Source organism: Aphis gossypii, unplaced genomic scaffold (genome assembly GCF_020184175.1).
Source record: "Aphis gossypii isolate Hap1 unplaced genomic scaffold, ASM2018417v2 Contig00888, whole genome shotgun sequence".
Taxonomy (NCBI): domain Eukaryota; kingdom Metazoa; phylum Arthropoda; class Insecta; order Hemiptera; family Aphididae; genus Aphis; species Aphis gossypii.
In genome coordinates this window covers 22712-39679 of record NW_026083342.1, presented here as the reverse complement: position 1 = coordinate 39679, position 16968 = coordinate 22712, and the positions used below count along the sequence as shown (strand labels likewise).

The following is a 16968-nucleotide window of genomic DNA, read 5'->3' as shown; positions in this document are numbered from 1 at the left end:
TTATAGGTACAAGCATGAAGTCTAGAGTTCATATTCTAGTCTTCATGGGTACAAGTTATAAATATTGTGTGATTGTGTAAACAACAAAAATATTAGAGTATGACGTACTGTCATTTGATTCGAAAACTGTTTGAATAGGCGCGTATTTGTTATCACCGCTGTTGTTACCACAACTATGGTTTTTGCGGTATCATTAGCCTCACAAAATACTATTTGTTTTGTATGCCTGATGCTTAGTACGACTGCCCGCCTGTACGTTATCTGTTCCGTATCCATGTTTATAATTTATTATTTTTGCTTATGATAGAGTTTTGGATTGGATATTTGATTCCAAACTTTAGAGTTAAGTTTAAGTAGGTACAACTGTCAACTATAGTTGTTCTAAAGTAGTGTTTATAATAATTGTTTTTCTAGTTTTATTTCTGAACATTCTTATGTTTAGATATGGAAAGTAAAGTGTGTAAGGTTAATAATGCTAAAAGAAACCACAGTGACGACGATGACGATAATAAAAATTCAAAACATACAAGAAGACACTCAAGTCGAGATCGCCAATCAACAAAAGATAAATATGACAAGAGTAGTAGACGTAATTATGAAGAGTTGAAAGTAGGCGATCCATACTATTCGGGTGGTACTGCTACGAATTACCGTAAAGGTGAGGATCGTCATAAGGATGAATCTAGACATAAAAGACGTCATAGGAGTAGAGATCGTCATGAAAAAGAAAACAGATCTAAAAACGCAGACACTAAAAAAGAGGAAAAAATCGGTGCTCCATATTATTCTGGTGGAATAGCAAATATTGATGAACGTGAGAGTGGTGAAGAAACAAGTGACGATGAAGATGATAAAATTGGACAACGATACTATTCTACAGAAACTGCTGATACTCAAAGAAAAAATAGTGAAAACTATTGGAACAAATATGCTAAAAAAGATAAAAAACAAAACGTATGTATATATTATAATCAACATAATTATGGAAATATATTAATACTTTTTTTTTCTCAGGATGATGTAAATGATGTACCATTACATCAAAAGAAAACTGTGGAATTACTGACATCTAAAACTGGAGGTGCCTATATTCCACCAGCTAAATTGAGGATGATGCAAGAAAGTATCACAGATAAGTCTAGGTATTTGACACATTTAATTACCTATTCTACTTACAAATTATTATAAAGGATAAATGCTAGTTATAGATACCTATATTGATAAAAGTTTTCTATGTATTAAGCTTGAATAAACAATGTTTTTGGTTGTTTTTACATTTAATTCTTTGAGATTTCATAATAGTATTACCACCATGATATCAAGATATTTTGTGTTTTCAATCAATACATTAGCATTTTCAATTTAAGTAACTTAGATTCAAGTCTTTTAATCTATAAAAATAAAAATATATAATTATTAATTATATTAAATAAACTATTTGAACTATGTGTATTGAATTGTAATTTCATTATATTATCACTCCATGAATTAGTGGCGATAATATATTTAATCAGTGTTTCTCAATCACCGTGGCTCAATATATTAGTATAATATTATAATACTCAATAATTGTGATGTATGTCAATTAAGTAAATATTTTTCTACAAATTCAAGAAAATGTATTTTATGTGACGTGTATGTATGATAAAGTATGAAGTAACAGAATTTCATTGATACAAAAATGTTGATAGATATTGCATTAAACTTGTGAAAATAAGTTTCTAGCACTTGCAATAATTAGTTCAATATTTTTTTGTAATTATAATAGGTTATGTTATAATAACATTTATACTATGTGTCCCTGGAAACAGGGTTTACTTTATCACTCTTTACTCTGAAAATATTTTTAATTCTATTTGCTTGACATTAAAAAAAAAAAAAAAAATGTACCTATTAGGTACATTAATTTTTTTTTTTTAATTGTACATATTTTTTCATTCAAGCACCATATGATACATTATGCATTTATTATTAAAGTAATAAATTATTCACTATTTATTATTATATTATTGTGTTTTGAACAAAACATACTAAACATATTAAAAAAATTATATCTAGCTCTTATTTTTCCATTTTTGGGTTTTTGATAGATCTAAATTATTTGAAAAAATGGTATTCTAAAAAGGGTTGTTATTTGAAAAAAAAAAATGAAATTGTGTTGCTCATGTGCAAAATACATGAGTAAAAAAATTGTAATTCATAGGAATTTTTGATCTATTAATCTAGTTATTTAATTTAATGTTCCTTTTTAACAAAATTGAAAAATATTTACAATGTGATGACTATTGAGTACCCTGTTCCTTTGGACACATTATAATTAAAATAACAAGTTTTCAATTTTATATAATTGTTATTTATGGTAATTTTAGTGCTGCATATCAAAGAATTGCCTGGGAGGCATTGAAAAAGTCAATACACGGTTTAACTAACAAGATTAATGTAGACAATATTGGAAAAGTTACTAGAGACTTACTACGAGAAAATATTGTTCGTGGTAGAGGTTTATTATGCCGATCCATTATGCAAGCTCAATTAGCTTCAACAACATATACCCATGTTTATGCTGCTTTGGTGGCAATAATTAACACAAAAGTAATTATATTTATTAAAATATATTAAATCTCTATAACAATAATTTTTGTTAAATAACAATTGTATTAAAATATTTTTAGTTTCCAAATATTGGAGAATTACTATTGACAAGATGTATTGTTCAGTTTAAAAGAGCATATCGTAGAAATGAGAAATCTCAATGTTTAGGATCAGTAACATTTATTGCTCATTTAATTAATCAAAGTGTTGTAAGTATTAATTTGTTAATTTTTTGTGTTGAAAATGTATCACATCTTTACTAATTATTAAATTCTAAGTAAAGGAATCAAAAAGTACAAACATGTAATATATACTTTATAGTGACACCTTTTATAGGTTGACAGTCTGCCTTTGCTCAGAATAGTTTTTCATGTACAATGATATAATATTTATTTCAAATTTAATACATGTATTACAGTTACCCACTTGAACACTTTTTGACTTTTTAATGAATTTATTTTTATTTTTTATATTAGGCACATGAAATATTGGCTTTAGAGTTATTAACTTTATTTGTGGAGACACCGACTGAAGATTCAATAGAGGTAGCTGTAGCATTTTTGAAAGAATGTGGGCAAAAAATGAGTCAAGTCAGTAAAAAAGGAATGAACGCTATTTTTGATATGTTACGTAATATATTACATGATGGTCAACTCGATAAAAGGGTAAATACATAATATTATAAGTATTTTAATACCATAGTATAAAATTAATTTTTAATTTTTTTAATTATAAACAATAATAGTATAAATATAGATGATTTGTATGAAAAAATTTCATGTAATTTTAGTATAAAACTAAGAATCAAAACCATTGTATTATAATATAGAATTAATTATATTTGTGAAGTTTTATTGAAAATAAATCAAAAAATTAAAACCAAACTAGTTATATTTGTCATTTTTCACTGTAAGAACATGAAGAATTGGATGTAAAAATTAATAATAAGCTCAAATTTTTTTTTTAAACGAATACTCGCTCAATATTTTTATTTTTTTAAATTGTGTTAAAATGTTTTAGGTTCAATACATGATAGAAGTAATGTTTCAAATACGCAAAGATGGATTTAAAGATCACCCAGCTGTAATTGAACAACTTGATTTAGTACCTGAAGAGGATCAGTTTACACATTTGCTTACTTTGGACTCTGCTAAAGAGCCACAAGATATTCTCAGTAATATTAAATTTATTTTGAAATAATATTTTATTTTAAAAATATTGTTTTTTTAGATGTTTATAAATTTGATCCGGACTTTGAAGCAAATGAAGAACGTTATAAATCATTGAGAGCAGAAATATTAGGGTCAGATAATGAAGATGAAAGTGGTTCAGAAAATGATGGTGATGATGATGATGGTGATGATGATGATGATGATGATGATGATGATGACGGTGAAGAAAAAGGTAAAATTTTATTTAATCTAAGATCGTTTGTTTTATTTTATTATCGATAAAAATTAATTATTTCATTACAACTTAGTTATAAATAATTTTAAATAGGTATAATGTCATTAAAAGAAATTGATAATGTTAAAATGTGATTTCTTTAAATTTATTTTTGAAATTTATAAATATAAAATATTTAATAAGTTTCATAACATTGAGTTGAGCATTCATTAACCTTGTCTGCTTTATGAATTAAATAAACTTATACAGTTTAGAAGTAGAGACAATATTTTTTTAGTTGATTACACAATTGAAATTAAGAGTTAATTTTTGTTGTATCTTACGGTTTAAAATATAATAAAATTTCTGATTTTCAAAATTACCTATTATTTAATTCAGTTTTATTGAGAATTATTCATCAAAACTTATAATTTTAACATTTTAATTTTTTAGATAATATTATAAGCTTCTCAGACTACTGATTCAATTGCGTGTTTTTTTGTAAGGTTATTGCAATTTAAATTTAAAATCTTGTTTTACTCTTTTCAAAATGCATCCCCAAATTATCTTACTTCTCAATTTAAATATGGTGTTTAGTATTTTGTTCTATTATTCTATTTATTGGTATTAATATTATAATTTAATAATTAATAAATAATAAATAATATTAATCAATAATTAATTAATCAAGTAGATGTTTTATTATAAAAATATAAACTGTAAAATATGTTAATTTACATATACTCTACAAAAGAAAAAGAAAAATATATTAATTTATTCAAACGATTTAAGAAAATTTTGGTTTGTAAAAATAGATTTAAATTATATGCTAATAATCATCTATACTTCATAATGTTTTTTTATCCTAGTTTTACCTTTATATTAAAGGTAGCTTTTTTTTAGTATTTTTATGTACAATTTGTTTGTTTTAATAATAAATAGTAATTACATTTATTGCATAAAAAATTATTTTATTTTATTATTATATTTATTTTTTAGAAGGAGAAGGTAAAGTTATTATTGATAATACAGAAACAAATATGATAGCATTAAGAAAAACAATTTACTTAACAATACATTCATCATTGGACTATGAGGAATGTGCTCATAAATTAATGAAAATGCAATTAAAACCTGGTCAAGAAATAGAAATGTGTCATATGTTTTTGGATTGTTGTGGTGAACAAAGAACCTATGAAAAATTCTTTGGCCTTTTAGCACAAGTAAGTATTAAGCTTTAATTTAATTAAATAATTTATTGATACGTTTTTTAACTAAAAATATAAATAAAAAATGTATAAGAATATTTTTATTTTTTCATGACTTAATTTATATTTTTAATTATTTTCAGAGATTTTGTCAAATAAATAATATGTTTATTGAGCCATTAGAAAAAATTTTTATCGACAGTTATGCAACTGTCCATCGTTTAGAGACAAACAAATTACGTAATGTTGCCAGATTCTTTGCACATTTATTGTTTACAGACTCTATATCATGGGCTGTCTTATCTACAATACATCTAAATGAAGAAGAAACCACTTCTTCTAGTAGGATTTATATTAAAATTCTTTTCCAAGAACTAGCTGAACACATGGGACTTAATAATTTGAATGCTCGAGTTCAGAATCCGTAAGTTAAATTGTTTTATCACTTATTTTATTTATAGAATTTAGGTACATTAATTGTTAATGTATAAATAATTTGTTGATTAATTATTGTTTCAGCGAATTAAAACTAGCTTTTGAAGGAATTTTCCCTAAAGATAACCCAAAAAACACTAGATTTTCTATCAATTTTTTCACCTCTATTGGTTTAGGAGGCTTAACGTAAGATTTAATTTTATTTCATAAAATTTTAATGGTAATTAATACTCTAAAGAAATATTATTTTAATCAATTGCTCATTCTGTATTGTAGTGACGAATTGAGAGACTTTTTAAAAGTACAACCCAAACAAGTTCCTGCTGTTGCTACAATCATTGATCAGCTATCCGAATCATCAGATAGTGACAGCGATAGCAGTTCAAGTAGCAGCAGTAGTAGTAGTAGTAGCAGCAGCAGCAGCAGCAGTAGTAGCAGCAGTAGTAGTGGTTCCAGCAGTAACAGCAACAGTAGCAACAATAGTTCAAGCAATAAAAGTAAGAATAAGAATAAAATAATTAAATACCATATTATAATAATACATAATAAGTATAGGTACATCGAGTTATTTATTTAGTTTATATTATTTAAAAATAAATATATAACATTATTAATTAAACCTGTATTATTTTAACTTTGTATAAAAATAGAATATTTTAAATAGCTAATAATAGGTAGTAATAGGTACTTTATAACATTCAAAGATTATACTTTTTTTTTAAGAATAGTATATAATATTATGTATCTATTTTCTATATTATTCTTTTAAATTCTGAACATTTTTCAAATCTCTCAACTCCAAAAACAATATTAAATTGTTTTGAAGGACATTAATATATAATTAAGATTAAAATTAAATATTTGTACTTGATATAACATAGCTAATATATTATATAACTACAGTCAACTTATAGTATTTCAAATTTTAAGAAACCGAAAAAATTTGTAGACCAAGTACAATTAAGTGTTCTATTAATGTAATATTTTAGAAAAAAAATTATTTTAAACAAAATGATAAAAGAAACATTGCATTTAAATGCAATAAATTTTTTTTAAAAACTTTTTAAATGTGTTCAGAGTTAGAATGTATTGTGAATTTACAATATTCTCTTTATGATATTTAGAATTTAATAAATTATATTTATTTTTTATTTTATAGAAAATAAAAAAAAGAAAAATCATGATAAATCTAAACAAAATACAGAAATAAATGAAAATGCAAAATCTAAAAAAAACGAAAAAAGAAATGATATTGATAAACCAAGAAGATATGAAGAAAAAAAGGATAATGATATGCCAAGGCAAAAAGAAGACAGAAATGATAATGATCATTGGAGAAGAAATGAAGATAAAAAATATAATGATAAATTTAGAAAATATGAAGATAGAAATGGGAAATCTAGAAGATATGAAGAAAGAAAGGAAATTAATGATAAACCTAAAAGATATGAAGAAAGAAGAGATAATGACATGTCAAGACGAAACGAAGAAAGAAAGGATAGAGACCGATCTAGAAAAAATGAAGAAAGAAAAGAAAATGATAGACCGAGAAGAAATGAAGAAAAAAATGAAAATGATAGACATAGTAGAAACGAAATTGACAAAACTAAAAGAAATGAAAATGAAAAATCTCGAAGAAATGAGGACAGAAGAGAAAATGATAGATCTACAAGACGAAATGAAGTAGGGAAAGAAAATGATAGACTTGGAAGAAAACGGTAAACTACATGGTTTTATTTTAACTTTTAAATATATAATATAATATTTAAGTAAAGCTTTTAATGTCATTATTTTTTTTAAAACTACAAATTACAATAATAAATGATTTATTGATTTAATTAATTTTGTTATTGTACATATAATTAATTATTGAATTATGTAAATTATGTAATTTAGTGTCTGATATAAAAGAAATTATTAAATATAATATTTTCTATTTTTTATAAATATTTAAATTGCTTAATTGAATAAAAATCATTAAGTGCTTATAAGCAAAAATATAATATTATCTAATCATTTACATAATTTACACAAATAAATAATTATTTGCGTTTACAGTCATCCAACTCCTATCACAGTAAGCAGAACTTGCAATATGTCTTAAAACTTAAATATGGTGATGGTTATGCTAGATTAGTGGGTACCGAATTCATAGGTGTAACTGGAGGGGGGCTAACCCCTCAATTTGATTTTAGACCCCCTGTCGTATTATTCCTATTTCCTAGTCCTACCAACACTGGGTAGTAAATTTTTAAATTTAAAATACCGTTACATTTTTTTTATCAACATCTTTGAAAAATATTTATTTTTTTTTTGTCATTCGAAAATTATATTATTGTAGGTATGTACACGTAATGCATCGAGAAATCGATTAATAATATAGGTAATTATAGGCGTGTGTACAGAGGCAGCATAATGCTGTCCCTGGTCTTTATTTAGGGCGGCTACCAATTATGGAAAATATTTAATAATGTATTATTTAAGTATAACTTTAATTATGTACCCATTTGATTTAAAATAATAATAATAATAATGATAATAACATCTTCAGTTTTATACTTACAGATTCAGTCGATTTAAAGTATAGTATAATTATTTTTTAAACATATTATATTTTATATTGATATTAATGTCTGTTAATTTTATTATACGTAATATTATAAACAATAAATATTAACTATAGGCTTTTCGAAAAATACACCTTAGTGCCTTACTGTAAAACATTTTATCCAAAAAATTAATTACCAATACAATTTTAATTTTGATGCCCATAGTCAAAAAAGTAGAAGTATGGGCCGATTTTAATGGTGAGTTTGAAGAATAGACCGAATTAATCTCTTACTGCCCTTGAAACCGGAGTTTGCGTAAGCCTATGAATATAACCTAATCCTGTCATATAGTTTTTTCTACATAAATACTAGATGAAAGATGTTAATGTAAACAAAAATAGTCGTCATTCGTTATCCAGAACTCAGAAGAATAGACGTACGATTTTGTTTTTGTAACACTAATCATTAAACAATAATCACGATGATCAAAAAAGATTAACTATCATCAGGAACATTTGAAGAGGATATTTAATAAAATGCTACATTTAGCACTTTTTGTTCCAACAAGTTGCGCATCTCGTGAAAAAAACATTTTTAGCAATGCATCACATATAAATACTTACATAAGACATAATAATTAATAATATACCTAGTCGTATAAATTATCTACAATTTTACGTATCTACATCGAAATAACATGTTAAAAGAGCACAATACACAAAATAAATGTTCTTAATTTTTTTTTAAATGTTAAAATATTATTTTAATTGAACGAATTTGTGAAAATTCAATTAAACAAATATATTACTTTAAGAGTTATTAAGAAATTTAGAATAACCCCGTGACGTAGATAATTTAGCCCGGCTTATCGTAGATAATCATCTATCTTATACGTGTAAAAGTTTCTTGCATCACGCAACGATTTATCAGCATAAAAATGTTATTTTTGAAATTTATTAAATTTTATAAATGTGTAAGGCGTTTTTGACTATAATTTAGTTGTATAGAAAATAAAACTGGTTATCATAACAACTTTAGTGTATTATGATTGTTTTGCGTGTCCAGCTGGCAGCTACATAATGACGAATATCATATGGAAGCGGTCACGATGAGTAATAATCGATAAACGTCGTCTGTTAAAAAAAATCAAAAAAAAAAAAATCAATAGAGATCGTAGAATAATATTACGTACTACAGTCGTGTGGAAGCTATTTTTTTTTTCTTTTCGAATTTCTGATTTCCATTTTTCGATCACTTAGGTATCATTCACGCTTCGGACGACGTTCTAACGAAATAATACTACTAATAATAATTATAATAATACATAATATTATTATATACATCTAAATAATCATTGTATTATACACAAACGCGGCGTCCGTCATGCAGAGCCATACCGACTTCGACGCGGACGACACTGTCGAGTTTCCGGTTCCGGTGTCCGGCGACAGTCTTCCGGTGGAGATCGTCGGCCGCCGGGTGCGACAGCCGCGGGACATGTTCGACTGGGAGCGCAGCGAAGCGCGAGCTGACGTTTCGGCGTTCGTCGGCCACATGAACGACGTGGCCAAACGGTACCCGTCGGCGGCGATGGTCAAGCGGCGTTTGCGGCGACGGCCACACGGCCGTCACTGCAACGTGGACAGGGCGATGGCGGTGTTGCAGGCTGTCCGCGAGTGGGCGGAGAAACGGCGCGGCGGGTCCGCCGGCCACGACCACCCGCCGACGACTACGGCCGCCGAGCGTTTCGGCCGTTTCCATGGCCAGCTACGGGCCGAAGGACGAGCCCTGTTGGACCGGACGTACAACAGCGGTTGCCACCGGGTCGACTACCGGAGCGTCATGCTTCCGGTGTACTTGGAACGGAGCTTCGGCGACCCGGTTGCGATGACCTACGGGCCGGAGCACGAGCTGTCGTTTTGCGTCTTCCTGGTAGCGCTGTTCAAGTTACACCGCTTGACGTGGGCCGACGAACCTTTCATCGTGACCGTGATCTTCGACAGGTGCGAGTATTATTGTGATGTATTAGTTATATTATATAATAATTATCTTTATGCACTAAAAACTATCGAAATATGTATTTAATTTTTTTTTTCTAATTTCTAAACATATAATAAGTAAATTAGTAAAAAACCTTTTGATATTACTGATAGGCACTAGTTACTATAATAACTATAATAGGTAGGTATCTATAACTGTAATTTAAACGTCAAACGGTGATTTATTAAAAATATTATTTTATTATACGTTAAGATGCCAAGAAAAAAAAATTAAGAATTAAATCAATATTAAATTATATTTCTTAAACATTAAAATGTACAATCAAAATGTTTGAACGGTGTCGCGCCGACAAATGTAACTATAAATAATTAATATTTTATGTTTTATGTATTGATGGATCTAATAAAAATAATTTATCTTGACAATTATATAATATTTCGGCTGCATACGAGCTGAGTCCTAGTAAAACCTTTTATGAAGAATTGAGTCCCGGGTTGTTTTAGGGTGTATATCAATTGAGTCTAGTGAAATTTTAGGTATACAACTAATATTGAGTCTATGCGTTTTAATACTAACTGAGTCCCGTCAAATTAAAAAAAAAAAAAAAAATTTTCCTTCCCATTTTTACAGAGTTTATATATAAATTCAATAAATTCTACAGGTAGGTATAGTTAAAAATGTTTTTTTTTTTTTTTAAATATTTTATAATATAAATATATAATAATGTTGGGGTAAAATACAGTATGAATAATTTATGTATAATTTATAAATGTAGATAATAATAAGATAACATTTTTTTTATTGGTAAAAATGTATGGGTCATAGGATAAGCATTGAATATATTCAAATCGAATTATTTTGTTTGATTTCAACAGCTGCATTTGATGTTGGATTTTTTTTTTCTTTTTCTTTTATATAATTTCTTGAATTCTTTGATACTTTCATATTTTTATTTTTCTAATTTTTAGATAGGTTGATTTTATATTTTACTCAAAATAATCCTCGGACTCAATTAGTTTAATATGTCCCGTTTGTACCCGGGACTCAATTAGTATATTATTTTTTTTCCTTTAGATATAAGGATTCAATTAGTATATAGTGAATATTTCACTTTAATATGCAATTAACAACGAATCATTTGAAAAATAAACGATTAAACAAAAAATTCAAAGTATGACTACGTTTCATATTATGCAAATTAAAATTTTATAATTTTACAAACTTTTTGTAAAGGCGTAATTTATATTTTTAGCTTATTTAGTAATTATTATTGTCTGATCCATTCTGTATAAATATGTAGATAAATGCATAAACTTCCGGTTCTTAATTATTGTAACAATAATTTTGATTCGGGCGAAGAACAAAATGAAAACCTAAAATAAGACGTACCTATTTTAATACTTATTTATTTGATTCCAAAATCATCAATTTCACTTTTCTGAATTCCCTATACTCCGTGGCTAAATGAACCTATACTATAACTCTTTATTTATATATTACTGATATGTTACGGTAATAAAATGAGTTACCTACACATTATAATATAATCGATACAATAGACTCGATATCCTATAAATCGAATTAAACGCGTAATATGTCCCTCGGGATATCCCCTACGTAGTTTACAGACTAGGTATATTATGTAATTGGAATAAAGCTAATGTATTACAGCTCCCTTCATAATATCGACGTTTGAGGTGCCGAGAGCCAACAGTTCGTTGGATACTTCCACGATTTGAATACAGATAGGTACTGTACGTGTAAGTCACGGGTAAGATTGAATATTATCATTATTTTTACCACGCAGTTTATCAATAACGTTAAAGCAGTTTCTTTAATTGTCGTTTTCTCGACTGCGGCAGTATATGTAGTCTTACGGTTTCTAGTTTTTATCATAATTCATCACCAGCATCGTCCCTTAGCCATAGCGGTACTACCTGCTAAAAAAATTAAAAAGTCGTGAAAAGCGGCAAGATAAAATATATATAGACATTATAGGTATTAAACAAGATCCAAATATTTTTTATGTAAATGTCTTGATAATATCTCTTTTTTTCATATTGCTATAAATCTACATTTTTTTTCTATATTTCCAAGTAAATGCTGTTTCTTTTTTTAAATTCAAAAAATAATTTATCGCGTATTATATAATAATGTGTATTTAAAATATCACAGTCAGTGGTTAATATAATATTTACGTATCGATATTATCAAAGAAATTATGACAATTTTTATCATTTTTTTTAAATTGTATTATTCTTAAAAAAAAAAAAAAAAATGGTTTTGTTGGTTGTTAAAATAATAATATTACAAAATGGTGGTGTTCAAAAAAATTACAAATCTGCAACGATAAAAAAATATGAGGCCGCTCCAAATCGAGGCCAGTTGACTATATATACAGTCACCCAACTGATATTTGCCTTAACATCAGGCATTGGCCGAGGCTTACTAATAATTAGTAATTTAGGTACTTGGACGTCGTAGACTATGTGATACGGTCCTATCGGCTGGACCCGACCACGGGCGACGGGCGCGGTAACTGGTGCCTGAGCGGTTACCAGTTTGTCGGGTTCCTGTGGGGCAGTGCGCAGCTGGCGGGAACCTTCAGCGGCGACGGTGGTGACGGACCCGACGGAGGAGCAGCAGGACTGCAGCCGATGTCGTCACCGACGACAGCGGTGACGGACGCGGACGCGTGTCGACAGCACCGGGACGAGTACGCGTTCGCCAAGTGCATGGACGCAGCGCATCGCCGGGCCAAAAACGGAATGCCGCTATGGTTTCACTCGTACCAACTGTGGAACTTGACGGGCCTGCCGCGATGGGACCGGGTGAACGGTTGCCTGATGGCCGCCTACCAGCGGGACGTGCTGGGTCGGTTCGAGGTCATCCGCCAACTGGACTTTTGTGAATTGTTCAAATTCGCCCGAAACGTACGCCCGCCCGGCACGTCGTTTTACGACATCGTACCGGCAGCGCCGCCATCGGACACGACCATGGTCCAGACGACCACGGACGTTTTGGCCGACTACGACGACGACGACGACGATGACGAAAAAAGAAGGATCACTGAATACGGAGAAACGGAGGACGGAGAAACGGATGATGCCGTAACGGAAGACGTTGAAGAAACGGCCGAGGACGAAGGACCGATATACTACCACTGATTTATTATTGCATTGCCGACTAATGCGAACGACAAATTTTATGAATATTTCTTTCGGTTTTTTAATTTTATCAGACACAAATCGTCATTCAATCGTCAATCCGTTTTGTTAAATATTATATATAAATGGCATTAAAATTGTTTTACTCGTTACGTTTTTATCTATCAAAAACAACACTAATGGTCAAGATAAATAGTTCTTCTACAATCCTAATAGTTTGTATGATTGTATGAAAGTATGATGTATCGATGTGGCATATCCCAAGGCTTAAGGTACTGTAGTTGTAGTAAGCTGACGTAGGTACGGGAAACGTATAGGGCAAAAGGTCAAAACAACATCCCGTCACCAGAAACAGGCCACTGATTAAATTATTGTAGCAGTATTTTTGTATAACCTTTTTTTTATACTTCCTCTCCTAATCAGGGCAATGTCTCCATATAAATAGGAGCCATTCACAAGCTCTGATCAGAGAAGTCAGAGAAGTCTTATAAGTCTTACACACAACGTCTCACCCATGTTTACCCGAAGCCTCTAGGGAGACGTTCTCACAACACTTACTCTCCGGTAGAATACTATTCAGTCGAAAAACTTCTAGTTATAATAAATATATTAATTAATTTGATACAGTTCAATGAACAGTTGTAACTTAACGTTTATAAATCAAAAAAGTCTTAATACTTATTATATACATCTTTTCAACCTCTTCCACTTCAAGTAGCAGCGAACGTGCACTCGTCGTAAAAGAAGCGTGTACCAACCCAGCGGTGAGAGCAACGGGTTACTACAGTACCGACAGCCGAGTTAGAACTTGTGGTTTTAATTTTATTATACTACACCTGTAAAATGTATTATGATTTTAGATTTATGACTGATATGACCGACAGTTATTATTTATTTAGTATTGTTGTCATTACAAATTATCTGACAAAAATGAAATACAACATAAAAATAAATAATAATATTATGTAAGTATATGAATGTATAAGTATGTGATGTACACTTAATTTAAATTTCCCTTAATATTATGATGATACATTTTTTTGAACCATGTATCTTTATCTTTATACTTTATCTTATCTTTATCTTTATCTTTATCTTTATATATGTTATTAAAACGTGAGGCGATTTCTTATGACACTTATATCTGAAGTTCTACTGCACCGATTTTCATGATTTATTTTTCTAACACCAGTATTCGGTATGTAGATGAGCCATCAAAAGATAATAAGGGTTCAAAAAGTTAATTAGGTATTTAAATAATTATGAGAAGTATAAAGTTTGCCGTATTGTTACATACAAAAAAATAAAATAAGTCGAATTGTTATATCAACTATATAAAAAGCACGAGATGGCACATTATTGTATCTTATCCACCATAGTAAAAAAAAAAATTGATATAGCTTTACAACTAAAGGGTTAGAAATCATAAACTTACGTACACATCTCTCGGGATCCCCTATCCATCACAGGTAGATTGCCTACCAGATAATAAAATACTACTCGCATAATCGTAACGGACAACGCCAAGCTTTAATGGCTATAATATAACCTGACTAACTTCAGGTGGTCCCGAGTATAGACATTTGAATTCAAGCGGCCTTTACGCGGAAACCGCGCTAAAACGAGACGACAGGCGACTCCGACGCTCAACGACCTCGTCTGGAACGGTCGACCAGCCGATACCGCGAACCGGGACTGGACAGAGTCTTGTGATCGGCGGATACGCGTAATGTCGCTCTCACGATTCCTCCGTTTTTATTTTCCCAAAACTCACAATTGTCAATTGTTTAAAATAAAAATCACAACCCTATCTACACCAAACGCTTGTTTTCATTTTATTTCATTTTCTGTGTGTTGTGGTATCAACACCAGCTCATCACTAACTCGGCACCTACCAGGTACTCGTCAAACTCACTGACTGATAAACGTAGAGCCTGAGCAATGATAAATCGAGGCTTGCAGTTTACACGGCACATTCGTACCACAAATTTAGTGTGCAATAAGAAAGCATTTTAAAGTGGTGCATGCACAAGTTTTTTGAGATTAAAAATGGTCAATGAAAATGTCTAAGCTTTTAACACCGTTAAACTGAATATTAAATAATAAATTATCAAAGTTCAAATCATATTATAGAATTGGCATTTTTAACTGCAGGCAGCAGGCAACGAAGTGCACGGGGTCAACGAAAAAAAAATTGTGTATCTACAATGTTAGTATTAATTGCAATAACTATAGTAATCTTTAACATTCTTATCAAAGGAAAGTCGAGACGTTATTGATAATATAATGCATTGGAGTAACACAACATTTTTAACAAGCTAGGTAGATCAATTATAAATGCTTTGGGAAAAAGACGGAATTATAAATTGAGAAATAGGTATAGTATAAAATATCAAAGTAAAGAATGCAGAGGTAATACAATAATATAAAATTTGTAATGTATTTGTTTATTGACACTTTATTTTATATTTTATGGTTAATATCATCAATTGAATAAATATGTAATAATAGTACTTACTATTATGTTCTTAAACGAATTTTTAAAAACTTTTGAATAACCTGTTCGTTAGCTATCTTTTATTCAATACGCCAAAAAAAAAAGGCGATTATAGAATAAATATTAAGTTCTGTTTTTATTTTTTTTAAAATAATACCTTATTTTTAATTGAAAGTTGAATATTGTATATGTTTATTTTTTTTTGATTTTAAAGAGTTCCACACTTATGAAGGAAAAGTATTCATAAATAATAAATCATCCATACTTAATAAACTTTATAAATATATTATATATAATAAATAGATAAATATTTTATTTACAGATTCTAATTTTGCATTTAAATACCTATGTAAATAAAACACTTTATATGGAAATACATTTTTTATATTTTTGTAAAAATCATTGAAAATAATTTTATAGTAATTTTAAACTTTAAACTTTAAATATACAATATACATAAAAATATAAATAATAAATAAAATAATATAAATATAAATAATATAAATAATTAGTAACAACAATAAATATAGAAAATTGTGTTATAATATTAAAGACATGCTCGATTTAAAATACCAGTCATCTAAAAATAATCACGACACTTATAAGTTTATATAATATTTTATTTTTATATTTAAATTATGTGAAATAATTATGCACAACAAAATTACCCAATGTATGATTTTTTTATATTTCTACTTATACATACATTTTATTTCATTTTTTTACGCTAAAATTTAATTCACAATAATATAATATGATTGTTTTTATATAATTTTTATTTATAATTTACTTAGTTTTAACTTTATTAAATTTATCATTTATATGAAAAAAAAAATTTAAAAATAATTAATTTAGTAAAATAAAACAAATAACCATGTGATATAATGTATTTTATATCATTTAGTAACAATATCAAATATGGAATTGGTAAAGGAGGGAATATCGATTATAAAAACAAAATCAACACCATAAAAATATACGAATTACAACATGCACTGATATTGTTGAAGATGGGAAATGAAAAAAAAAACATCGCTTGTACATCATCTAACATAACATCAAGTCGGTCTCATCGTATTTGCACAATAAAATTTAAAAAAAAACAATAGGGTTCAGAAATAAAATTTAATCTA

The 16968-nt window shown here is 28.6% G+C and overlaps 2 protein-coding genes across 3 annotated transcripts; both read left to right on the top strand.

Annotated features, from left to right (window-relative positions):
- Positions 1-241: 241 nt before the first annotated feature.
- Positions 242-7459, top strand: LOC126555506 (pre-mRNA-splicing factor CWC22 homolog). 2 transcript variants are annotated; one of them, XM_050210423.1, is made up of 13 exons: positions 242-353; positions 443-954; positions 1015-1142; positions 2370-2592; positions 2673-2801; positions 3069-3257; positions 3613-3766; positions 3823-3996; positions 4978-5201; positions 5330-5610; positions 5706-5807; positions 5898-6118; positions 6781-7459. In XM_050210423.1, exons 2-13 carry the CDS (start codon positions 445-447, stop codon positions 7341-7343), a joined length of 2898 nt encoding a protein of 965 aa, XP_050066380.1. In that variant the 5' UTR covers positions 242-353; positions 443-444; the 3' UTR covers positions 7344-7459. The 2 variants fall into 2 exon arrangements, with proteins under 2 accessions (XP_050066380.1, XP_050066379.1); XM_050210422.1 differs by having other exon boundaries at positions 262-954.
- Positions 7460-8281: 822 nt separating this feature from the next.
- On the top strand, positions 8282-13488 carry LOC126555507 (serine/threonine-protein phosphatase 2A activator-like). The gene is made up of 2 exons (XM_050210424.1): positions 8282-10173; positions 12639-13488. The coding sequence occupies exons 1-2, from the start codon at positions 9554-9556 to the stop codon at positions 13336-13338; spliced, it is 1320 nt and encodes a 439-aa protein (XP_050066381.1). The 5' UTR covers positions 8282-9553; the 3' UTR covers positions 13339-13488.
- The last annotated feature ends 3480 nt before the right edge of the window (positions 13489-16968 follow it).

What these genes read in the sequence shown, in the direction of transcription:
- LOC126555506 (XM_050210423.1), top strand. Translation starts at nt 445, where the DNA reads ATGGAAAGTAAAGTGTGTAAGGTTAATAATGCTAAAAGAAACCACAGT. An exon ending in AGTATCACAGATAAGTCTAG is followed by an intron (nt 1,143 to 2,369) that starts GTATTTGACACA and finishes TGGTAATTTTAG; the next exon opens with TGCTGCATATCAAAGAATTG. An exon ending in TCTTTGGCCTTTTAGCACAA is followed by an intron (nt 5,202 to 5,329) that starts GTAAGTATTAAG and finishes AATTATTTTCAG; the next exon opens with AGATTTTGTCAAATAAATAA.
- LOC126555507 (XM_050210424.1), top strand. Translation starts at nt 9,554, where the DNA reads ATGCAGAGCCATACCGACTTCGACGCGGACGACACTGTCGAGTTTCCG. An exon ending in GTGACCGTGATCTTCGACAG is followed by an intron (nt 10,174 to 12,638) that starts GTGCGAGTATTA and finishes TTAGTAATTTAG; the next exon opens with GTACTTGGACGTCGTAGACT.